At 33.9% G+C, this 27500-nt stretch overlaps 1 protein-coding gene across 1 annotated transcript in view; it reads right to left on the bottom strand.

The window, feature by feature from the left end:
• The window catches only part of LOC137645722 (uncharacterized), a 40797-nt gene that overhangs the window by 1255 nt on the left and 12042 nt on the right, over positions 1 to 27500 (bottom strand). Inside the window, exons 2-4 of the mRNA XM_068378606.1 lie at positions 8134 to 8872; positions 5863 to 6439; positions 1 to 4891 (exon numbers count right to left, since the gene is read on the bottom strand). The exon at positions 1 to 4891 is cut by the window's left edge and continues 1255 nt beyond it. Coding sequence (XP_068234707.1) covers positions 3099 to 4891; positions 5863 to 6439; positions 8134 to 8787 — 3024 coding nt within the window. The 5' untranslated portion in view covers positions 8788 to 8872 and the 3' untranslated portion in view covers positions 1 to 3098. The remainder of the gene's footprint in view (positions 4892 to 5862; positions 6440 to 8133; positions 8873 to 27500) is intronic.

Here is a 27500-nt window from a genome sequence, read left to right as displayed (position 1 = left end):
AAATGAATTTAATAAACTATCTTATTTATAGAAAGGTCAATTCATAAAATGAGAAATTCAACGTTTTACTTTTAAGATATGTGAAAACTTATAACTAATTACGCAATCTTTTAGGCTTTTAAAATCTTAAACTTATTCTGACTAGAGATCAATTGTATTTGACTTTGCTTTATGCTTCTGTGCTCAATTGTTTGGAATGATTTTAACGGAATGTTTTTCATTTTCTTCAAGTCTTTGGCATTAATGATATTGATCCAAGTAGCACTTAAGATGACTTGATCTTAACTGTCACTGAGATATCTCCTTGAAGTGGTCTGTGTTGACATATCAATATTGAGTCGTTGACAACTATTGAATGTGGTAGGTGTATTTAAGCAGAAAGTTTTACATGACGCGAGTTAAAAAGAGAATTTTTCGAGAGTTTTTCCTGAAATAAGCATTTAATGTATTAGCCATGAAAATTGCACAAGTTTTGATTACACTTTGATTAAAACCGATTTGTAGGTAATATGATATAGATAATGATAACTAAGAATTATCGGTTCATAATAAGATGGCATGCTAAGGAATGAGTATTGTATAGGATTATATTCTAATAGGATAGCTGAGAGAAGGTTCATTTTGGAAAGAATAGGATGGGTCTAACCAAAGAAATTTTTCTTTTAGAAAACAGTTATATGATATCAAACAGTTTAAAATGAAAAAAAAAATAGTCGATATTAAGGCTATGTAGTGTTGAAAATGTATGGTATAGAAAGTTACTTGGTGAGAGCAATAAGATATTTTAACGACGAGGTGAAATGTGTTCGAGTTTGTAGCGAGGAATAGCAAGAGTTTTGATGCAAAAATAAAATAAAAATAAAAATAAAAAAATAAAACGGACTGAGACAGATGGTATTTTTACATGGTTGTTTGTGCATGGAGTTTGGATTAAACAGTGCTTATTGATGATATAGTGGTGATTGGGGATACGTTGCTGAGATTAGTGAAAAACTCTACAAGTGTTTGTTAGAGAATAAAGTTGAATCAACAATAAATGTGAGTAGTAGTTACGGTAGGACTGTAAATGGATACCAGAAATATGAAGCAATGGATGTACATATGGAGGTTGGAAGTGGAGAGTCAGGATTTTGTATAAGTATTTGTTGGTAAGTCTATTGAATGATGAAGGTATGAAAAAGGAACTGGATTACAGAGTAGTTGGAGTAATGAATGTAGCAGGATGTGTGCAAAAGATTAGGAAGAATTTTTAGTTTATGGAAATGAAGTTGTTGGAACCACCATTTCTATTGAAAAGGGCGTATGACGCTTATACATTTTAAGATATTGCACATGCATAATCTGCAGTATATTCACTGTATATATGAATTTAGGAATCTATAGATAAATTCCTTTATACAATGGCGAAATATTGCTGAAAAAAGATGCTGGGCCATCTTGGTAATAAAGAGTAATTTAGGCACTTTCTTAAGAGTACAATATAGACATAGATAAGTGCATCTCAAGGGTAGAATATGAATATTGTTTTGTTTATAAAAGAGAATGAAATTCTACAATGATAAAGGTGTGTCTTATAGCAGGCTGTTAATGAAGGTAGACAAGTTTTATGAAAGACTTGCAAAGCAATCTATAGATATTAATCTGAGAGTAATGGTGACTTTGTAGAGTGAAAGTAAGACATTAAGACTGGTAATGGAAGAGACTCAGGATTTTTTGTATACTATTTTAATGCCACGAGGTTTTATTAAAACATGCAATGTATCTATGAGTTTTCTCTTTTCTATATTCGAGCAATTGAAGGTGCAACAATTATTTGTTGCCTTGTATTGTTTATACTTCATCCTTTAGTATTGCATCATTCTATTGCATTGTGGTATCCATTATACGATGCAGGTTAAATTAGTTGATTAATTTATCATTATGACCGGAAAATTATTTTAATGACTGTTTAAACAGGAGGTGTCTCTAAAGAGTAAAGTTTCCTGTGTGATGCCAAAAGGCTTATCGCCTACTTTATCGCTTCGTTTTTAGGACTGTCTTTTCTTTGTATGATGAGCATCCGCTGATTTTTCATTGTAATTCTAAGCGTCTTGAAGTTATTTCTATTGGAGACTATGAAACCTAAAAGTTATAAAAATAAAAGGGAAATCAATAACATCATGAAGAAAAGAATAGAAAACTAAGAATGCACGAAGAATAGGAAGAAAATGGCTGGACAATGCAGTGTTGCAAGTGTGCTTTACTGTCGAGGTATTATCTTGGATATTTTCAAGTGGGCTTCAGAAACAGAGGGATATGCATGTAAAGAGGGATCTGAAACCATTTTTGCGGCATACTAGATATTTGTTTATGAAATAAATAAATGTAGTTACTTCACAAGCCTTTTCATCCAATCATCAAAGAGCTTGGTGCCTTGAATTACATTCAAGTGGATCATTTTTTTAACAGTGTTTGTATTGGAGCAACGTTAATTATTTCCTTTTAATATTCATTCAGTTTATCACCTTTTTTACTCACGGAAGCAAAATCATCTGCTTGAAGGGAATGAATTGAGGAAAGTTTCATTAAATATGGACAATTCAACTCCTTATATATTCATGTGAATCAAATTCTGCTTCTCTTCACATTTCTAAAACTCACTAAGGAAAGAGATAGGAAAGCTTAAGATGCTTCAGTTAACCTACCAGTTCTTCTTTTCATAAGATAAGTAACCGTTAGGTTGCCAGGATGATTGTTGATATTCTGTGTGGTTATGGGGATGCATATGCACACACGATAATTATCATTGTCATTCAGGGGCATACCGTATGCGGAGGTGAAAATACAGAAAGTTTATTTTTGTCGTTACGCTGGTATTTATTTATTAGCCCCGTTCTTTTAAAATGATTGACGGGGTAGGACTTTTCCTATTTACAGTAAGTACAGTGGTAACTGCCTACTTTTGTGTAAACAAATACTTTCCTATAACACTCTGTAATATTTCTACATCACTGACTGCCCAAATGCAGTCTATCATAATGTCATATCTCAATACAGAAAGTGAGTTCTCCCCTTTTCATGAGAAAGAGCTTGTGTGACACGACCGGAGCAATTCGTTTTCAGTGTCCTAAGTCTATAGTAAGCTTGTCATCTTCAGAATCAGATGAATCATTCTCACTTTTCAAAAGGTCATGAAATCTCCCCCGATTGGTGGAATCCTTCGCATACTCAGGACTACATTGACGGGAATCCCCACTACGGTACTCTTTATCTGCACTTTTACATCTTAGTTCTTCATGATTCATCCACATCTCCATTGCTTGGTATTCAAGGCTTTCAATATCTCTCCAGCTTTTCTTTTTGGGTTGTTCTGTACCTTCACTATCGTGTCTCCTTCTCTTGCAGGTTTTTATGTGCTTTGATTTCCCCTTTTTCTTCTCTACATTCTCCCTACGAGAACTGGCATCCTCCTCCGATTTTAGTGTATTAATACTTGGGGAATAATCATCTAAAATATCGTCGACATCACCATTATCAGTGTTTTCTTGGTGTTTGCACCTCGAGTGACTAGAACTTTGTGCCTCTGAAGAATGTAATTCAGTCTCCTTATCAATAAATGATTGTGAGAACCTACGTGAGCGTTTCCTCAATCCCCGTTTTTGGTATCCTCTATTGTAGCAACAGTGGCAAGAAACTGAAGCAACTCGCATTCGCCTTTGTGTATGTTTAGGCTTCTGTTTGCCTCTTTCTGTAAAATGTAGTTTTTTTAGTTTTAGGGTGATCTTTGGCCGTTTTATGTTAAGTGTTGTGTCTTTGATACATTTTTTTCTGTCGCAGGAATTTTCCTGTAAAGAAGTTGTTGGCGATTTGGAATTTTGACTCCTTCTATCAGCCTCGGTTTTAGTAGAGATGAATAGAGAATCTTCCTCTTTTTGGTTTTCAGTGGGTATTTGGGACAGGTTTTGTTTTTTGTAGCATATGTTTTTAGTGTCACTGCAACAGCAAGGATATTTGGTTTTATTGCTGTGTTTCTTGACTGATTTATTATTATCTTTGTCATTCTGTTCATTAGTATTTGCGTCATCTTCAGAAGTAGTAGTGTACTTCTCTTGTAAATACTCCATATAACGCTCGCTTATAAATTTGCTGAGATCTAAATTGTCCTCTCTGCTTTTATGAAATGATAAAAGGGATCTTATTTTATCATTCCCTTCAGATGTGCTGTCACATCCATCTATAATTCTGGCATCCCTTTCTTTCATATTGGTTTTCAAAGGATTGTTATGTTGTGGGGGTATTTTAACGCTATAGATCAACTTTCTGACTAACTGCAGCGATTGCTCAATGTTTTCAGGTAGTTTCTTTTTCAAGGAGGAAGTTACGTCTGATTCTCTTGACAGGGGTGATTTATCAAAGTTGTATTCTGTCATTTGTGGAAAAATATTAGAATTAAAGGACAAAGAAGGAGCCATTATTGGCGAATCAAGAAATTTAAGAAGGGAAGACTCAGGAAGTTTGTTCTCAACAGATGATGTCAATGGTGGTTGTATTGGGATGGAAGAAGAACTACTACATGTTCCAGACTGAGAAGAGGATAAGGAACAATGAGATATGATTTGTGATTGTGTGTTAATTTTGTCTGACTGAAGCAGTTCAGCAAGATAAGAGTTATGAATAGGGTTATTCGTCGTCTTTGGGTTAATGTCCTTTTTCACATTCACTGGAAATTCTTCCAACTTGACTAAATTGTTGACTTGTGGTGTTTCTTGGAAGGAGTCGCTATTCAGTTTCTTAGTGGCAGCGAGATTTGTGATTATAGGCGATAAAATACCAGTCACAGGGCACAGAGAAGTTTCCACATCATTTGGACAGCATGAAGCATCACCGCAGATGTTCTCAAAGTTGCTTACACCTGAAAAGAGGTACATGTTACAAAAGACTGTAAGTTTAGGGAGAGGCATATAAAAGTTCTATGGTACATGTTGCCATAACATTCTGTTGCTCATTCATTCACGTTAACCTACGTAGTGTACAATTAAACTTTTTGCGAATATTTCAAAATTTCCTATCCTCAGATAGATTGTTTCTTTAAACAATTTCTATCCATCGTATATATATATATATATATATATATATATATACATATATATATATATATATATATACACACACACACATATATATATATATACATATATTATATAGATAGATAGACAGTATTTACAGTATATATACATATATATATAGATAAATATATATATATATATATATATATATATATATATATATATATATACATATATTACATAGATAGATAGACAGTATATACAGTATATATACATATATATATATAGATAAATATATATATATATATATATATATATATATATATATATATACACATACATACATATATGTAAACATCTATAAATATACAGTATATGTATATATATATATATATATATATATATATATATATATATATATATATATATATATATATATAACATTCATAACATATATGTATATACGTGTGTATATATATGTATATATACATATATATATATATATATAAATATAAATATATATATATATATATACTTATATATATATATCTACAGTACATATATGAATACCTATCACTAACACTGGTGATTTCAATCAGTGTGCATATATATATACCTAAATGCATAAATATTCTTATATATAAATATAATTTATAAACACAAACAGTATATATATTTATGCATGCATATACATATGTATATATACGCATAATATACATACATACACACACACAAATATCTTTATATATACATATACATATATATATACATGGGTGTATGTTTCTTTTTTTTTAGAAAAATAATATAAAATATTTACTGGCATCACATGGGATGTCTGGTAAGATGCTTTCTGGGGAGGGCGAACTCTCTTTCTTAGTCCAAGGAAAATCATTCGTAACCCATTCGGCTTTGGAATCATCTTTTGAGGTGTTTAACTCTGTAGACTTCCCCGGGTCCTTTGCAAGAGTTGAAGGCAAACTGTACAGAGCATTTTTAATAGGTAGTGATGACAGATCTTTGGCCATTACATTATCTAGAAGCCTTAGGGATGAACTCAAAGGAAATGGTACTGAAGGTAAAGGCGAGGTATTTGACCGTTTCTGTGACATGGAATCTTCCTTAGGTAGTTTCCCAGATATTTTTGTACATTTCCTTGAAGTTTTCTTTCCAGTCCTCTTAGAGTTCTTGCTCAGAAGATAACTGGGATCACTTGGTGTGAGGAGGTCCAAGGGGGACGTAAGCAGACGTGGACTTGGGGTTTCAGATGGCGGAGTTGATATCGGAGTTTCAGATGACTGCATTATCTGAGATGTGGCCATATCTTCTGGGGGTTGACTAGGTCTGAGTAGCGACTGAGACGCTGTGTAATTACAATCCTGGCATGTTATCTTGACCTGGTTAAAGAGAATGAAAATACAATTTAAACTGGGAATAGAAAGGCTCATGCAAAATATCTGTAACTACCGAACTGTGGAATTTTGTTTATCAAACTACTCCTTATAGATAAAAAGTTATTAAATAAGCCCAATGAGTTTCATTCCCATACCCTCATGGGGTTCTTTGATGAATTTGAATTCAAGTTAAATACAGTGAGGAAATTACTTTTTGCTGAGGTTGGACATCTATGGAACAAAGCGAAAGTAATCTTAAGTAGAGCTCAATATATGTTGGAGGTGAAAATGACAAAGTTTTTGTAATAAAAAAAGATGCAGTTATTTTAGATAGTTAATTTTATCAAATTGTTATCATAGCAGATATGAGCAGATATGATTACATATTTATATACTGTATATATATATATATATATATATATATATATATATATATATATATATATATATATATGTGTGTATATATATATCCATATATATATATATATATATATATATATATATATATATATATACGTACATTCCATTCAAAATTTAAAATTTGTAATTCTTGCCAGTCTTTTGAACATGAATAACATACGCACACACATGTGTATGTATATATATATATATATATATATATATATATATATATATATATATATACATACATATACATACATATATATATATATATTTATATGTATATATATATATATATATATATATATATATATATACATACAGGGTTTATGCGTGGGATTGTGTACACATGCATGAAATAACATATGACTTCTACTAGTGATTGCTACATTTACAAAGTAAGTAATATTAGTGTGATTCGTCAAAGTTCCTCATAAATTGCTTACTTATGCAGATCTCCTTAATGCCATCATTCCAAACTTTCCTATAGAACATTACAAAGTCATTGTCTTAGATATGAGGATACACAATGGACTGATAATGTTTGTTGTTAACGGCAAATAAATGTATATCAAAAAGTGCTTGATGATTTTTATTGTTATTTGATTTTATAATTAATGACCTGGAAGATTTAGTTGGAATTTTTTTTGCATATCGATAGTCATCTGGAATAATAAGATATATTAGTAACAAGCAATTGTGTTAAATAAAATGTTAACAAATAATAATTTTCGATTTGTACAGCACAATGAATATTACAATCAAAAGAAATTCCCACTCTTAACAGTCATGTCTGGCCGACTTCGATATTTTCTTACTCCAATTCCAGGCATGTTAGAATGAAAATCATTTGGGAATAAATCAATTCTTTTAGGTTGCTGTTTCAAGTTTAGATATAGGACTTAGTGATTTTGGTAAACCTCTTAAATTCTTTTAATGATACTATAAAATCCGATAAAATTCCTCTAAAACACTATTGAAAGGTTCATATTTTTTTCCAGTAAACATTTACATGAAAACAAATGGGATTTGTGCTTATATATTTGATTAATATTACTGATGATCCGTGATTCTAAAGTAAATTTGTAAACTGTAAACTCGATTAGTGAAAAATTTGAATAGTTTGAAATTTGATTGTAATAATTCAAATAGTTTATTGTATTTCCAAAAGCTTGGGTTATGCTCAGATTTTTATGAAGATATTACCCATTCAAAATCTTTTCAAGAAAGTGAAATGATTGTTATCCATTTAAAAGTTATTGAGAGAAACCTAAAACCATAAAGAATTTCCTTACCTTTGTGATTGCTCCAAGTTGTGCAGAGATGGCTCCAGTGACGTAAAGACAGCACGCTCCCTTGCAAGAGAGGCAGCGTGTTGACTGGCGGAGGAAGATGGCCAGCCCATGGATGTCAATTAGGTGATGACGTCCTCCAGGTCTTTGGATGCTAGGCGATACAACACCACTTCCTTTGTTCGATTTATTCAAAATCTTTTTATCAATTTCTTCTTTATCATTAAGAATTTTACACTGGTTTTCATTGCACATCTGTGGTATAGAAGGTGGAGGTAGTGGCGTTAATGGTGGTAGTGGAGGAAGAGGAGGAGGAGGAGGAGGGGAAATGGGAGGAGGAAGGGGAGGAGTTGGCAGGACTGGAAGAACAAGAGGACTTGTCTCCAAAATGCTAGACGATTTTTCTTTGGCAAGGTCAGATTGAATTCCCGCAAGGGTATCTGGAACTGTTCTGACAATCGTGCCCGACGAGCCATCCCTGAGAGTCACATCATAGTATCCCAGACATGAATCCGCCTTGTTGATCATTATCAATGATTTTTCCAATAGTCTTTTCACACCAACATCACTATCCAAGTCATCATCGATGGGATCCAATTTTGTTTTTTCAGGAGCTGTGTAATAAGGAGGAGGATCACTATTTATGCCGTCACTCATGCTGGTTATATTTTCCGTCAGGTCATATGCAGTTATTGCATGAGAAGTATCTTCAGCTGCACTTCTTGTCTGCCTTTACAGGATTCTGAAAGATGAAAACTGTTGTTAGGAAACAAGGTGATCCTAAAAGTTGATAATGTGTTTTGGAACAGGAGCTGTGGTAAAACTATTTTAATTAAAACAAGGCTATAGCTGATTTGTCATCGTGACATTTTCTTTTGTATTACATGTTACATTACTCGTTGCAGGAGTTAAATATCTACATTGTGATTGGCATTCCTTTCACTCCTGTATCAAGGAGTGCTCAGTGTTAATAGTCTCCACTCTCCCAATCCTAAAAACTATATAGCACTATATTTGACAAACAATGTTTGTCAGATATGATTTTAGGATTACTCTTAACAAAATGAACTTGGTTTATGAAATGCATTTTTATATTCTACCAAATGATACACCTTCAATTAAAACTGTGCAATTTACTACGAACTATGGGAGGTGACGGGTTTACTGAGACCATGGCACCTTTCTGGCTCTGTCTCTGTACATGTTACCATATTAAAGCCAGATTAAACACTTAACTTATCGGTGTTAATGTAAATCACGTCATAATCAAACTTGCATGAAATCTTTTGATATGCATACGTATGTTTTTCTATCAATCAATTATATGTTGTCAAAAATAATTCATAAAGGCTGATTAAAGTAGTGAGATGGTAACTCAGGCTACATACTACTGCGCTGCACTTCAGACAGATGCAGTGTGTGCACATCAGACAACACTTGCTCAACACGTATAGTCGTGGATATGGTGACCAAACATTCCCCTTTTATGAGTTTCTGCACCTTTAATATCTTTATCATCAGAGAACATACAAGTGTCCCTCTTCATGGAATTTGCCCCACATTTGCCAAGCAACCCCCCCCCCCCCACCCTTGCATATGCATATCACATTGTAATCGACTGCTAAATTGTTTACATAATAGTTATGATATATTATTCCCCGAAACCTCTACGGCTCTTGCATGGGTAGTTGGACAATGTATGGATTGTTCTGGAAAAGATTTTTTCTCTCTCACTCTTGTAATACAAATATTCCTTTTATAATCCTTTTGTAGCTTGCTGAATTTTACGTGTCTCCTTAGGTCCAATCATCTGCAAGAAAGTTCTCTTAAATGAAAAACCTTTGGGCATCAGAAAGAAGTAATTTTTATGTAACATCATTGAAGTCGGGACTAATTTTGGATGGCAATATTGACCTGAATTGCACCCCCATTTTCGATTATCTATTCTTACAATACAACCTTCACTCCTTAAAAAATAAAGTCAACCTAAAAATAGACTGAGTAATGCTATAACTAAATAAACGAAGACAGATACAAATCCACAGGAATTCTAGCTAATGCTAATGGAATCAAGTAATATAGATAAAATCTTCATTATCCTTTTGAGAACTCGGGTTTTCTGCAACATTAGAGCTGTCAGTCATAAGCACCATATGGGGTAAGGGTCACTTTGGGTATTTCAGTGTATTACCGATTGCTCCTTTTGGCACTCCACTTCCTTTACTTAAAATCACATTCCTCTCCTCCAGCTGTTTCATACAAATCACTTTATATCACAGCCATCGCTCACTTTCAGCTCCTAAAACATAGTCCTCATCGGGATAATGATAGCCAACATCTAAAGGACGTCACTTAGCAAGACGATACCCAAGGCAAGCTACATTCTGATGCTTTCAAGGCTGAATCAAAGGGATGGGTGACTAAGGTCTGCAATTATATTACATTCACTTTAACACAAGATGTAGGTTTGTTAATTAGTAGATTAAATCATATTGTTGTCATATACACCAAAAAGACCGTGATTATTTGCTTTGTGGTTCATACAAAATACAAATGCGTCAATAGACGCTATCAGCAGTGCGACAACAGAGGGTATTATGCACATATGGTGACGCTATCTGTCACATAATGGTTAAATGACCTTATCATTTTCACAAGTTGTTAACAAAGAGGGTGACTATGGGTGGCTAATGATTGCTGAAGCAGTGACCATCAAACTGTATCGGCCTGTGTTGAATACCCAAGTTTTCTCAGACTTGTGCCCTCACCTCCAGCAAGAGGAACTGGCGTTGCTGGAATTCAGTGGGAATCAAAATCTTTCTCCAATACAATACTTTAGAACTTCACCTGGATTTTGAAGCTTAATTATTGAAGGTATTATTTTCAATAATTGCATAAGAATTTCATATATGTCGTCTTAGATGTTTAGATTTTTTCTAGGTCTTATTAGTTTGAATGCGGTCTCATTATACAAGGATACTTTCTTTATCACCATCAATTTTCATAGGGATGTCCTGATAAGAACCATTAGTTAATGGCTTAAAACAACTATCGGCAAATATTGATTAAATGGAGAGCAACTGCAATCATTTCCGTCTATTCCTTAAAAAATCTAGCCCTGAAAACAAGCAGTTACAGAAAACTAAAAAATAATTGCTTTGAAATAATAGATGACTAGTGCTTTATTATTATTACACATACACACAAAACACACACACACATATATATATATATAGTATATGTGTGTATACATACATATAAACAGTATGTATATATATATATATATATATATATATATATATATATATATATATATATATATATATTCTTACGAAGCTGATCTAGTGTAGAGTAAATACAATAGTTTATTCATGATTTATTTATATATATTTCATATATTTCATTTTTGCATTGAAGATGAATAGCTAGCTCGTAAGATAAGCTCCTCTCGTGTAGACATAAGTTTATTATGTAAATTACTTAAGACTTTCACCGTTAATTTATATTATTTTTAAGAATTAACTTTTTTATCTCACATATTATTGTTTCAAAGTCTTACGTAAACTGTTTGAGAGTGTTATGTGACCATATAAAATATGAACAAGGGCTTATGTAATGTTCTTCTATATATCTATGAGGTATTGCGTCATATTTGAGAGAAAATACGCAATTGTTTTGGGTACCATGTGCTTTGGAATTTTTGCAAAAAACCTTGAGATAGGATGTTATCTTTTTTTTTTTATTTCAGGGACAAAGTGTACGCGGAGTTAGCTGACTGAAAGAGTTTGTGTCCCTATTGCGTGAATAATCATTCGAGAGGGCAATACTTGGTAACTCTGACGCCTTTGCCTGGCCTCCCACGCTTCCTAGTTCTTTGGGAAGTTTCTGGAAGTTACTAAGTTTCATATATAAGGTGACACCAGGGTTAGATAGATAGATAGAGATTTCCAGCCTTAAAACAGCCATCTTCCCCTCCCTCTCTGTTTTCAAAGTGTTCATTAGTTATAGTGAGTCCTCTCCAAAGTGATTTTGTGCCCCACATATACCGTGTGTAGTGAGTACTTATAAAAATTCTCTTGGAGTTTTGTAAACGGCCCTGTAGGAAGGTGATAGGTTCTAGTATTGTGATCTGGTTATCTATTTTCAATAAGTGTCAACCTTAAATATTGTATTCAGATTTAATTTCAAGTGAAACAAGTGATTGTATAATTTTCATACATGTTATTTCTTTTTCTTAGTCGAAGGTTTATTCAGATTTATTATTTAAAGTCAAGTAATTCAGATCGTAACATTTTTGTCTCAATCTAAGTTTTGTTTAAACTTAATATTTCGAGTGATTTATTTGATTTATGTAAATTCTTTCAAAGTGTTGTAATTTATATAGAATATATTCATTCTTATAGAGTGTATTAGTCCAATCCCCATTGTTTAGAATAGTATATGCACATATCCTGTTAATGAACCATAGTAAGTCTATTCGTAATAATAATTACCCAGTTTAGTTTTGAGTGTACTTAAAGAGACCTTTGGATATTCAGTGTTATACATATTGCTGTCTGGGAGTTATTTAACTGCTTCAGAGTTCGTGTATTAATATTTTAAAATATAAGTTTTAATGTGAAAGCAAGTAAGTGAGTTTGGAATTCGAGAGGTTGATTAACTTGCCAGTTATAATATATATAATATTGCATGTCTGGTTCCCAGATACAAGCCATGGTGTAAATACTGTATATATTTTTGGTGTTCATATATACATATATATATATATATATATATATATATATATATATATATATATTAAATATAGTATTCTGAAATAAAGGTAACCAGATAATTTCGTCAAGCGATAAATTCATTAATGCTAGATGAAAAGAAGAGGTTGGTCTAGATATAATTTCATATCACTAATGTTTACTTCTTTATTTCAAACATACGTCGATTACAACTTATTCACTAACTAACTGGTAATATATTTGACTACAATTCCACTGTACTGGTTGTCAAGCATATTAACTTAAATGAAACTTCTAATACATACAAAATACATTTACACAATCTCGTCACACTGTATACTTTTCAATACATAGTTAGAACAGATTAATCCACGTAGTGCAAAAAACATATTTGTTATTGATAATAAACGCAAGTGATATATGAATGTATACAAGCTCAGGCGACAAACTTTAGCAATTCATCATTAATGCTGGTATCTTTAAAACAATTCATGCTGAAGGCACGAATGCAACTTCTGAGTTTTCTTGAAAAGTGCATTGTTCAAGGTTTCTTATATCAGCATTAGAAGTGACCGTATCAGTTAAACAAAGATTTATGCTGATGCGGCTTAGTATTCAAAAAGGTCTCATCATATTTTCTTACAATCTAAAAAGCGCATTGACAGAATAATACATCAACATTCAATTTATGCATGTTGAACATAGGATCTTATTAGTCCTTAAAAAACAATTGGTATTTTTACAATATCAATTTATATATATATATATATATATATATATATATATATATATATATATATATATATATATATATACACATCATCATCATCATCTTCCTCAGCCATTGCTAGTCCACTGGAGGACAAAGGACTCAGATATGTCCTTCCACTCCCGACTGTTTATGCCCTATCTATGCCAGTCTGAACACGCAAATTTTCTTAGCAACTTTTCTTCTTTTCTTCCTTCCTCTGCTTCGTTTGCAATATCTAGGGATCCATCTCTTTATCGCTTTTCTCCATCTTTTATCTGCCATTTTCATTATATGACCTACCCATGTCCATTTCCTTTTCTTACTTATTGAAATATCCTCTACTCTAGTTTGCTTTCATATCCATGTTGTTCTTTTCTGTCTCTTAGTGTTATTCCCCTCATTACTCTTTCCATATCTCTTTGAGTTGTAACTAGCTATTGTTTCAAGGCTTTCCTAAGGTTTCAAGTTTCTGATGCATAAGTTAATACGGGTAGGACTATCTGATTAAATGCTTTTCCTTTTAGAGAAAGTGGCATTTTACTTTACATAATCTTATTTTGTTTCCAGAGGCTCTTCATCTCATGCTTATCCTTCATTTAATTTCAGTCTCATGTCCTGGGAAAACACTTACTTTACTAAGTATGTACATTCATTAACAGTCTCTAGAGATTCATCTATAATCCTTATTTATTGCCTATCTTAATTTTCATTGAACATTATATTAGTTTTACTCATATTAAATTTCAGTCCTACATTTCTGCTTTTTCAATTAAGGCTTTAATCATCTTTTGCAATTCCTACATTTTCCCAATATAGATTTCTAAAAAGTTTTCTAGGCCTGTTGTGAATAGTTTATGAGAGACAGGGTCTCTCTGTCTAACTCCTTTCACAATCAAAATTTTCTCACTATCTTTTTATAATTTTAGGAGAGCTGTATTTCCCGTACAGATATCTCCATATTATTAATTTATTCCTTGCTTTTAAATGACTTTCATTATTGCTGAAGTTTTGACTAAACCAAAATGCTTTCTCATAGTCTATAATTGCCATACAAAGGGGTTTCTCATACTCAGTTGATTTTTCCATAAAATGGTTAGTTACATGGATATGGTCAGTTGTTGAATGTCCACTTCAAATACCTGCCGGATTTCTTGGCTGATTAAAGTCTAGCTGACTTTCTATCTGGACTAATATGATCTTTGTAAATATATTATATATTACTGAGGTTAAACGTATTGGGCAGTAATTTTTCAGGTATTTTGTGCCTTCATTTTCGTGAATTAATATAATGATAAAGTTTTTCCAAGCTGTAGGTATAGAGTATTCTTTGAAACATTTTGTATAAAGTTCAGCAAGTTTTACTATTATGATTATATCCTCCATTTATTATTCGATCAATTGTTAAGTCATCTTCACCTGTCGCTTTGCCTCTTCCCATGCCCTTTAATGCTTTCTTTACGTCTTTTTTTATTTTCACTCTTGGTTCTGGCTCAGGTGTTTCATTATTTCTATTTATGTTATGCTTAGTGATATTCACCCCTATTTTGCACAAAACGAAGCTGGTGTCAGACATGCTTCAGTCACCGTGTTTGGACCTGTCAGCAGCTGCCCAAATGACTTATGGTATTCAGCAGAAATGAAAGAATGAGCGCTCAGAAGTAGCATGACAATGGATTTGGGAAAAGGGGATTGTGATCTCCCAGACACATAATTTTGAGGTTTCACCTGCTAAGCAAAGAATACATAAATTACCGAGGCATCTAAAGGGTGATGTTCTCTTGGAAACAACTTGACATAGAGAAGTGTGTGAAGATGAAAAACAGGAAGGGTACAAAACTCATTTTGTTATCCAGTAATGGATAGACGACTACCTGAAATTGAGTGAAGATTTGATGATGCCCAAAAATCCTTTTCCCATTCAATGTCATATCGTGATCCTTTCTGTCCTAAATTTTACAGCAGGACCAGTTGGAGACAACTGCAGCAAGTATAATGTTGATCTCGAATTCTTTGATGTTGAGCTGTGACAAGCAAAACAAGCTAACATCATCACAAATTTTGTTGCAGCGGTGGGATGATTCCTTAGTTTTTCTTGTAATAAAGCTTCACAATAAATCTTCTTATTAATTATCTAGTATTTTATTTACCTTTACTTACTAATTTTTAAGTGCATTTAAGTCCATCTTATAATCAATACTTATTGACTTCTCTCAGGAATTTATTCTAAGAAAAGTTACATGGGTGAGGGATACACTATGCCACTTTTGTTCCTTTACTTGGACTTAAGAAAGTTGAACAGTCACGTACAATGCAATCACACTAAAAAAGAGTTTACATTAATCTGTAGCGATGAATTCAGAAGTCTTGAAACTGGCTGAAGAACCAGATGTTTCCTTGCTTTAATTGGGCCTATACACCAATCGTAGGCCGTCTGCCGTCGCAGAAGTATGAGCCTCCGTTAGGTGGGTGGAAGGCTGGCGCGATGTACTAATCGCCGTGGTCACTCTGGGTCGTCACGCTAAGCACACACAGTCTTTCATGTGCGTGCGGAATAGTTCTGGTTGTCGTCCTTCGTTTTAAGGGATAAAATAATTCCCATACTTCCTCGGCTGCCAAATGGTCCAGAATATACGCCATCCTTCAGGTGATGTATGTGCAGTTACGACTTGTTGTTCGCCTCGAGTCCGGCAAGTTAAGGTAGGTCCTTAGACCTTGTATACTGAGTGACTTTCTTGGAAGAGACCGGCCAACCTCTCACTGTACGCTTATATTGTCGGCTTAGGCGTATCAAGCTGTCCTCAATCACGTGACAATTCCTTGGTTTTCGCGCCTCTCCTCGCCTTGGTCTTCATGATGAATAAATGCATCAATAATATGTATAAACCTTCTGCATATGAAATTTATTCAAATAATTCATTTGTCTGACACTTACCGGGGGAACACTTTTAAGGTGTTGGACATCAGGACATGAAACGACAAATAAAATCGTAACAATACGAATATTCAAGGCTAAGGAAATATTTCATTTTGCCTTGGGAAGGGTGAAGCCAGCTAGACTCGGACCTTTGAGCATTGAGCAATCGTCACCAGGGAAGGGGGTTCGCTTGGAAGTGGGCGACTTGCCCAGATGATTTGATTGATTGACTGAATGATTAGGAGTTTTTTGTCATCCTGACATCTAAGGTTATTGACGCCGAACCAGATAATTTGAGTAAACAATGTGCTGATAGTTTAATATTTTATGCCCAACATCAAATTTTCACCACCATAACCTTTATATTAAAGTGTAGTTCCTAAACTCAATGTAGTCCTGAAGAAGGGTCGCGAAGTAATCCGAAACACATGTCGATACCAAACAATAAATGGAGAAAAGTATATGTATTTCTGCTGTTGTCCTGAAAACTATCGGCAGGACGATCTGTCCGAGGAGAAGCTGTCCTCAATTTTGGACGCCGATGAGACGTTGTCTATTCATTATATATATATATATATATATATATATATATATATATATATACATACATATATATATATATATATATATATATACGTTTAACTGGGCTCCACAAGACACTAGAGGAGTTGGAAGACCCAGACCTACATGGCTGAGGACTATGAACGTGAAGTAGATGATGATGAATAGAGATGTATTGAATTAAAAGCTCAAGATAGGGATGACTAATATATATATATATATATATATATATATATATATACATATATATATATATATATATATATATATATATATATATAAATCTATAAATATATATGTGTGAGTGTAAATATATAAACCATTGGTAGAAACATAACATATACACATAGTAACATCCATCGCCTTCGAAAAAAATTTAGAAAGTAATAATTCCATTGGAAAAATCATGCGAATATTACATCATTATATGAATTTTTCAGAAAAGTACTGGTGAAATGCGTTTTTCGAGACGTATTTTCTGTTTCGAACGGCTCTGATATTAATTCGTACCGGAAATGGGTTGTTTGAAATCCCAAACCTGAAAAAATAAGACGAAGCCTTCGGTTATTTCAATGCGGTGTGCTGAAAACGTCAATTACCCTTCGCCCGAGTTCAATCGCCGAGTGCGCTGCATGCGTTACTTAATAATAAAAGTAATAAATTATAGTATTAATTATCTTTTCATCTTTCTATTCAGTCTCTTAATTTTTCCTTCAAAATGCAAATCCGAGCGTTGAAGGACTTCAGAACGTTCAGATTAAAGTACATAAATCAAATAATGTAGTTTATTATTATTATTACTATTATTATTATCAATTATTATTATTATTATTATTATTATTATTATTATTATTATTATTATTATTATTATTATTATTATTATGATGATGTTGATGTTAATGTTGATTTTGATGTTGATGTTGATGATGATGATGAGTTACTAGGGTTTATTGAAACGAAAGAAGAGTTTTTTTTCCCTAGTCCGAAACGGCTTTGGAAACAAATCTTCATGGATTTCCCAATTTCCGAATGGCTTCAGAAGAAATGACCATAGACTTGGAGTTCTGAATGACCCTAGAACAGAATTTCTGAGCGGCTTCGGAAGGAAATTTTCCCGGATTTCCAAATGCCTTCAGAAGAAACAGCCCTAGACTTAGCATGGAGTTCTGAATGACTCCAGAACGGATTCTTCCTGGAGGTCCCTGAACGGCACCTGAAGAAAATTTTCCGGGATCTTCAAAAGGCTTCAGAAGACATAGCCGTAGACTTAGCATGGAGTTCTGAATAACTCCAGAACAGAATCTTCCCGTAGCAGTTCTGAACGACTCCGCCCCGAGCTTCAAATGACTTCTGAAGACCTGATCTTTTTTTTTTTTTTTAAACTAAGCATACAACGCAGTGAACATTGTTAATGGCTATTTTTGGAACAGGGAGCTGACTGTGAGAATTGTGTATATCCAGATTGTATTGGTAAATATATTGTATTGCTCGTCGTTTACTTTAGCATGATGACGTATGCGGAGAAAATTTATTGCATTCCTGTCTCTATCCATCGCCACGATGGACAAAGACATGGAATGGATGCCATCGATTTCTCTAAGGAATCTGACAAACAGAGGACACAGCACTGAAATTTCTCTGGAAATGTAGAAGGAAACTGGCGAACTAAGAAAGAATACATGAAATCTGGAAGGAAATTGACGAATTAAGGATAGTGGAAGATGAAATATCAAAGGAAACCGAACAACTAAAGATCTTGAAAAACTAGAACATAAAGAAGAGAACAGCAAAGAAGAGCCTTCAAACGAACACGTAAAATAGCCTTTAACGCAAGAGGTACATTACCTTGAAATAGAGGTAGAAAAAAACCCTAATGCGAGAAATATGGCACCTCAAAATAGAGGTAAAATAAAACCCTTAATGCTAGAAATAAGAAACCTCAAAATAGAGTTAAAACCCTTAATGCTAGAAATAGGGCAGATAAAAATAGAGGTAAAAAAAGCCACTAATGCTATAAATAAGGCACCAAAAAATAGAAGTCAAAGAGCCTGTAATGCTAGAAATAATGCACCTCAAAATCGAGGTCAAAAAGCCCATAATGCTATAAATAGGGCACATAAAATTAGAGGTCAAAGATCCTCTAATGCTAGGAGTAATGCACCTTAAAATCGAGGTCAAAAAGCCCATAATGCTATAAACAGGGCACCTAAAAGGAGAGGTCAAAGAGTCTCTAATGCTAAAAGTAATGAACCTCAAAATCAAAGTCTAAAAGCCCATAATGCTATAAATAAAGCACCTAAAAATAGAGGTCAAAGAGCCTCTAATGCTGAAAATAATGCACCTCAAAATCGAGGTCAAAAAGCTCCTAATGCTATAAATAAGGCACCTAAAAATAGACGTCAAAGATCCTCTAATGCTAGATGTAATGCAACTCAAAATCGATGTCACAAAGCCACTAATGCTATAAATAAGGCACCTAAAAATAGAGGTAAAAAAGCCTCTAATGCTATAAATAACGCACCTAAAAATGGAGGTCAAAGAGCTTCTAATGCTAGAAGTGATGCACCTCAAAATCGAGGTAAAAAATCCCCTAATGCTATACATAAGGCTCCTAAAAGAAGAGGTCAAAGAGCCTCTAATACTAGAGGTTATGCACCTCAAAATCAAGGTAAAAAAGATCATAATGCTATATATAAGGCTCCGAAAAGAAGAGGTCAAATAGCCCATAATGCTATAAAAAAGGCACCTAAAAAGAGAGGTCAAAGAGCCCCTAATGCTAGAAATAATGAACCTCAAAATCAAGGTCTTAAAGCCTCTAATGCTAAAAATAAGACACCTAAAAATAGAGGTCAAACAGCCTCTAATGCTAGAAGTAATGCACCTCAAAATCGAGGTCACAAAGCCCCTAATGCTATAAATAAGGCACCTAAAAATTAAGGGCAAAGAGCCTCTAATACTAAAAATAATGCACCTCGAAATTGAGGCAAAAAAGACCCTAATGCTATAAATAAGGCACCTAAAAAGAGAGGTCAAAGAGCCTCTAATACTAAAAATAATGCACCTCAAAATCGAGGTCAAAAAGCCCCTAATGCTAAAAATAAGGCACCTAAAAAGAGAAGTCAAAGAGCCTCTAATGCTAAAAGTAATGAACCTCAAAATCAAGGTCTAAAAGCCCCTTCTGCTATAAAAAAGGCACCTAAAAATAGAGGTCAAAGAGCCTCTAATACTAGAAATAATACACCTCAAAATCAAGGTATAAAAGCCCCTTCTGCTATAAAAAAAGGCACCTAAAAATAGAGGTCAAAGAGCCTCTAATGCTAGAAGTAATGCACCTCAAAATCGAGGTCACAATGCCACTAATGCTATGTATAGGGCTCCTAAAAACAGAGGTAAAAAAGCATCTAATGCTAGAAATAATGTACCACAAAATCAAGGTCAAAAAGATCATAATGCCATATATAAGGCTCCGAAAAGAAGAAGTCAAAAAGCCCATAATGCTATAAATAAGGCACCTGAAAAGAGAGATCAAAGAGCCTCTAATGCTAGAAGTAATGCACCGCAAAATTGAGGTCAAAAAGCCCCTAATGCTATAAATAAGGCACCTAAAATAGAGGTAAAAAAAGCCTCTAATGCTAGAAATAATGCACCACAAAATCCAGGTCAAAAAGCCCCTAACGCTATAAATAATGCACCTAAAAATAGAGGTCAAAGAGCCTCTGATGCTAGAAGTGATGCACCTCAAAATCAAGGTAAAAAGCCCCTAATGCTATATATAAGGCTCCTAAAAGAAGAGGTCAAAAAGCCCCTAAATAAGGCACCTAAAAAGAGAAATCAAAGATCCTCTAATGCTAGAAATAATGTACCTCAAAATCGAGGTCAAAAGGCCCCAAATGCTATAAATAAGACACCTAAAAATACAAGTCAAAGATCCTCTAATGCTAGAAGTAATGCACCTCAAAATCGAGGTCACAAAGCTACTGATGCTATGTATAGGTCTCCTAAAAATCGAGGTAAAAAAGCCCCTAATGCTATAAATAAATAAGGCACCTAAAAGACACGTAAAAACGCCTCTAATGCTAGAAGTAATGCACCTAAAAATTGAGGTAAAAAAGCTCCTAATGCTCCTAAAAGAGGTAAAAAATCCCCTAATGTTACAAATAAGGCACCTAAAAAGAGAGGTCAAAGAGCCTCTAATGCCAGAAGCAATGAACCTCAAAATCAAGGTCTAAAAGCCCCTAATGCTATATATAAGGCAACTAAAAATAAAGATCAAAGAACCACTAATACTGGAAATAATGCACTTCAAAATCTAGGTAAAAAAAACCCTAATGCTATAAAGAAGGCACGTAAAATTACAGGTCAAAGATCCGCTAATGCTATAAGTAATGCACCTCAAAATCGAGGTCACAAAGCCACTGATGCTATGTATAGGGCTCCTAAAAATCGAGGTAAAAAACACCTAATGCTATAAATAAGGCACCTAAAATATAGGTCAATGAGCCTCTAATGCTAGAAGTAATGAACCTCAATATCGAGGTCAAAACGCCCCTAATGCTATAAATAAGGCACCTAAAAATAGAGGTCAAAGAACCTCTAATGCTAGAAGTAATGCACCTCAAAATCGAGGTCAAAAAGCCCCTAATGCTATATATAAGGCTCCTAAAAGAAGAGGTCAAAAAGCCCCTAATGCTATAAATAAGGCACCTAAAAAGAGAGGTCAAAGAACCTCTAATGCTAGAAGCAATACACCTCCAAATCGAGGTAAAAAAAAACCCTAATGCTATATATAAGGCTCCTACAAATAGAGGTCAAAGAGCCTCTAATACTCCAAGTAATGTACCTCATAAACGATTTAAAAAGCCCCTAATGCTATAAATAAGGCACCTGAATATAGAGGTCAAAGAGCCTCTAATGCTAGAGGTAATACACCTCAAAATAGAGGTTAAAAAGCCCCTAATGCTATATATAAGGCTCCTACAAATAGAGGTAAAAGAGCCTTTAATGCTAGAAGTAATGCACCTTAAAATCAAGGTCAAAAAGCTCCTAATAGTATATATAAGGCTTCTAAAAATAGAGGTAAAAAGGCCCCTAAGGCCATAAATAAGGCACCTAAAAATAGAGGTCAAAGAGGCTCAAATGCTAGAAGTAATGCACCTCAAAATCGAGGTAAAATCCCCTAATGTTAGAGATAAGACAACTCAGAATAGAGGTAAAAAAGCCCCTAATACTAGAGATAAGACACCTCAGAGTAGAGGTAAAAGTCAGCTAATGCTAGAGATAAGGCACCTCAAAAGAGAGGTAAAAAAAAAAAAACCTAATGCTAGAGATAAGGCACCTCAAATTGAGGTAAAAAACGCCTCTAATGCTAGAGATAAGGCACCTTGATATACAGGTAAAAAAACTAATGCTAGAGTTAAGGCACCTCAAAATAGAGACCAAAAAGCCTTTAGTGCTAGAAATAAGACACCTCGAAATGGAGGTAAAAAAAGTACCTAATGCTAGAGATAAGGCACCTCAAAATCAGAGGTTAAAAACCCCGTAATGCTATAAATTAGGCTCCTAAAATAGAGGTAAAAAGCTCCTAACGCTAGAGATAAGGCCCCTCAAAATAAGAGGTAAAAATAAAACCTCTAAAGCTGGAGATAAAGCACCTCAAAATAGGTCAAAAACCTCTAATGCTAGAGATAAGGCACCTCGAAATAGAGGTCATAAAGCCCCTAAAGCTAAAATTAAGACACCTAAAATAGAGGTAAAAAATCCCCTAATTCTAGAGATAAGGCACCTCAAAATAGAGGTAAAAAAGCCCCTAATGTTAGAGATAAGACACCTAAAAATAGAGGTCAAAGAGCCTCTAATGCTAGAAGTAATGCACCTCAAAATCGAGGTCACAATGCCACTAATGCTATGTATAGGGCTCCTAAAAACAGAGGTAAAAAAGCATCTAATGCTAGAAATAATGTACCACAAAATCAAGGTCAAAAAGATCATAATGCCATATATAAGGCTCCGAAAAGAAGAAGTCAAAAAGCCCATAATGCTATAAATAAGGCACCTGAAAAGAGAGATCAAAGAGCCTCTAATGCTAGAAGTAATGCACCGCAAAATTGAGGTCAAAAAGCCCCTAATGCTATAAATAAGGCACCTAAAATAGAGGTAAAAAAAGCCTCTAATGCTAGAAATAATGCACCACAAAATCCAGGTCAAAAAGCCCCTAACGCTATAAATAATGCACCTAAAAATAGAGGTCAAAGAGCCTCTGATGCTAGAAGTGATGCACCTCAAAATCAAGGTAAAAAGCCCCTAATGCTATATATAAGGCTCCTAAAAGAAGAGGTCAAAAAGCCCCTAAATAAGGCACCTAAAAAGAGAAATCAAAGATCCTCTAATGCTAGAAATAATGTACCTCAAAATCGAGGTCAAAAGGCCCCAAATGCTATAAATAAGACACCTAAAAATACAAGTCAAAGATCCTCTAATGCTAGAAGTAATGCACCTCAAAATCGAGGTCACAAAGCTACTGATGCTATGTATAGGTCTCCTAAAAATCGAGGTAAAAAAGCCCCTAATGCTATAAATAAATAAGGCACCTAAAAGACACGTAAAAACGCCTCTAATGCTAGAAGTAATGCACCTAAAAATTGAGGTAAAAAAGCTCCTAATGCTCCTAAAAGAGGTAAAAAATCCCCTAATGTTACAAATAAGGCACCTAAAAAGAGAGGTCAAAGAGCCTCTAATGCCAGAAGCAATGAACCTCAAAATCAAGGTCTAAAAGCCCCTAATGCTATATATAAGGCAACTAAAAATAAAGATCAAAGAACCACTAATACTGGAAATAATGCACTTCAAAATCTAGGTAAAAAAAACCCTAATGCTATAAAGAAGGCACGTAAAATTACAGGTCAAAGATCCGCTAATGCTATAAGTAATGCACCTCAAAATCGAGGTCACAAAGCCACTGATGCTATGTATAGGGCTCCTAAAAATCGAGGTAAAAAACACCTAATGCTATAAATAAGGCACCTAAAATATAGGTCAATGAGCCTCTAATGCTAGAAGTAATGAACCTCAATATCGAGGTCAAAACGCCCCTAATGCTATAAATAAGGCACCTAAAAATAGAGGTCAAAGAACCTCTAATGCTAGAAGTAATGCACCTCAAAATCGAGGTCAAAAAGCCCCTAATGCTATATATAAGGCTCCTAAAAGAAGAGGTCAAAAAGCCCCTAATGCTATAAATAAGGCACCTAAAAAGAGAGGTCAAAGAACCTCTAATGCTAGAAGCAATACACCTCCAAATCGAGGTAAAAAAAACCCTTAATGCTATATATAAGGCTCCTACAAATAGAGGTCAAAGAGCCTCTAATACTCCAAGTAATGTACCTCATAAACGATTTAAAAAGCCCCTAATGCTATAAATAAGGCACCTGAATATAGAGGTCAAAGAGCCTCTAATGCTAGAGGTAATACACCTCAAAATAGAGGTTAAAAAGCCCCTAATGCTATATATAAGGCTCCTACAAATAGAGGTAAAAGAGCCTTTAATGCTAGAAGTAATGCACCTTAAAATCAAGGTCAAAAAGCTCCTAATAGTATATATAAGGCTTCTAAAAATAGAGGTAAAAAGGCTCCTAAGGCCATAAATAAGGCACCTAAAAATAGAGGTCAAAGAGGCTCAAATGCTAGAAGTAATGCACCTCAAAATCGAGGTAAAATCCCCTAATGTTAGAGATAAGACAACTCAGAATAGAGGTAAAAAAGCCCCTAATACTAGAGATAAGACACCTCAGAGTAGAGGTAAAAGTCAGCTAATGCTAGAGATAAGGCACCTCAAAAGAGAGGTAAAAAAAAAAAAACCCTAATGCTAGAGATAAGGCACCTCAAATTGAGGTAAAAAACGCCTCTAATGCTAGAGATAAGGCACCTTGATATACAGGTAAAAAAACTAATGCTAGAGTTAAGGCACCTCAAAATAGAGACCAAAAAGCCTTTAGTGCTAGAAATAAGACACCTCGAAATGGAGGTAAAAAAAGTACCTAATGCTAGAGATAAGGCACCTCAAAATCAGAGGTTAAAAACCCCGTAATGCTATAAATTAGGCTCCTAAAATAGAGGTAAAAAGCTCCTAACGCTAGAGATAAGGCCCCTCAAAATAAGAGGTAAAAATAAAACCCCTAAAGCTGGAGATAAAGCACCTCAAAATAGGTCAAAAACCTCTAATGCTAGAGATAAGGCACCTCGAAATAGAGGTCATAAAGCCCCTAAAGCTAAAATTAAGACACCTAAAATAGAGGTAAAAAGTCCCCTAATTCTAGAGATAAGGCACCTCAAAATAGAGGTAAAAAAGCCCCTAATGTTAGAGATAAGACACCTAAAAATAGAGGTCAAAGAACCTCAAATGCTCGAAGAAAGGCACCTCAAAATAAGAGGTCAAAAAGCCCCTGATGCTAGAGGTAAGGAACCTCAAAATGTGGGCCAAATAGGTGCTACAATTAAATACAGCATATACTTTAGGTATTTTTTATAAATGAAATGACCCCGCTTCACCCAATTGGGTGGCGAACTAATCAGCCAGCATACCTCCTCCTCACCATGCAGGCTTCTGTTACTTAACACCCCTCAGTGAGTCCCAGACCTTTCATATATAGCCATCCATGCCTGGACTCCGATAGATCGGAAACAAATAGGGTTGTAACTTGGCAAGTAAAAATAATGATATATGTATATATATATATATATATATATATATATATATATATATGTATAGTGTATATATATATATATATATATATATATATATATATATATATATATATATATATATATATATATATATATATATATATATATATACAAATATATACATATATATATATATATATATATATATATGACTAACACTCTTGATTTTAATTAATGTAAATATCAAACAAAATGGCATTTAATATCGAATTCTATCTTTGGGAGTGAATATCCACTACAAATTCATTTATGATAACATCTTCTGGCTGGGCAGAAATTCGAATCCATGCTCTTAGCCGAAACCATGCTTGCAGAGACTGTAACCAACCATGCTATCAGGACGAGTATAAGTTTATTACAAGTCTACCGTACATATTCCTGTCGAATTCAGGAATCTGTTCTTAGATTTGAAATAAACTCATCTCCACTATGACAGATGATTAGTGTTTGCAACACGTTGTTATTGATATAGATTCATGATAAATAACCACGTGTTAAAAACTCACTTATCAGCTATCATAGGGAAGAAGGGTTGCTTTCAAGTCTAAGAACAGATTCCTGAATTCGACAGGAATATTTACGGTAGACTTGTTATAAACTTGTATACATATACCATATATACTGTATATATATATATATATATATATATATATATATATATATATATATGTATATATATATATATATATATATGTATATATATATATATATATATATATGAAAGAGATAGAAAAGGGTTATCTCTTATTCTTTTAAAAAAATGCAATCGTTTTCGAGAATAGTTATCGAAAAATATAATCACATCGATATATTTGAATTCCTAATTACATTTCTATATGGAACATCCTTAAATATTGTGGGAACTGACTATTCCAATTAATATACGTCGGAATGATATATCCTGTGTTTGCATTATTCTAGCAGCAGCTGCTCTCTCTCTCTCTCTCTCTCTCTCTCTCTCTCTCTCTCTCTCTCTCTCTCTCTCGAGTTCTAGAATGAGTTAGATAAGATCATAAGAACTCTCCAAATGCTTAAACTAAATCGCTCTACCAAAGAGCAAATGGAGTATCTGCGAATGGACTAAAATGTCTTTGAGACATCCAAAATCCTCGTAACTCTCTCTCTCTCTCTCTCTCTCTCTCTCTCTCTCTCTCTCTCTGTATATATATATATATATATATATCTGCATATATATACGTATATATATATATATATATATATATATATACCTGTATCCAATATTTTATATTATTTAGATGTTCCCAAGGATCACATAAGACCGTTAACTACTTTTCAAATTGGTGCTGAAATTGTATTTCTTTCGGGTGAAGATCCCATATTTCAAAGATGTTCAATGACCACCTAAAAATAATGTTAGAACGATATATGCCCGTTTTCATTGCGAGTTGGAATCATTGATATCAAATGTTATCAATAGGTGTATTACCATCATCATCATCACTTCATAAATGTTAATAAGCAAACCTCTTCAAGCCATACATTAAGATCACCCAATTGCCACCTCTCCACCATCATATTTAACCCCCACCTGGTCATATCCTTCTACCCCCATCCCCATGTTTTAGGTCTAAAGGTCTCACAGTTATGATAAGACCCTTCTGGTGGAAGTTTTTTAGTAAATGAAAAACAAAATACTAAGATGACAATATTT

This window comes from Palaemon carinicauda, chromosome 8 (assembly GCF_036898095.1).
Source record: "Palaemon carinicauda isolate YSFRI2023 chromosome 8, ASM3689809v2, whole genome shotgun sequence".
Lineage (NCBI taxonomy): Eukaryota > Metazoa > Arthropoda > Malacostraca > Decapoda > Palaemonidae > Palaemon > Palaemon carinicauda.
Note: the sequence above shows the minus strand (reverse complement) of the source record. Positions and strands in the feature narration are given on the sequence as shown.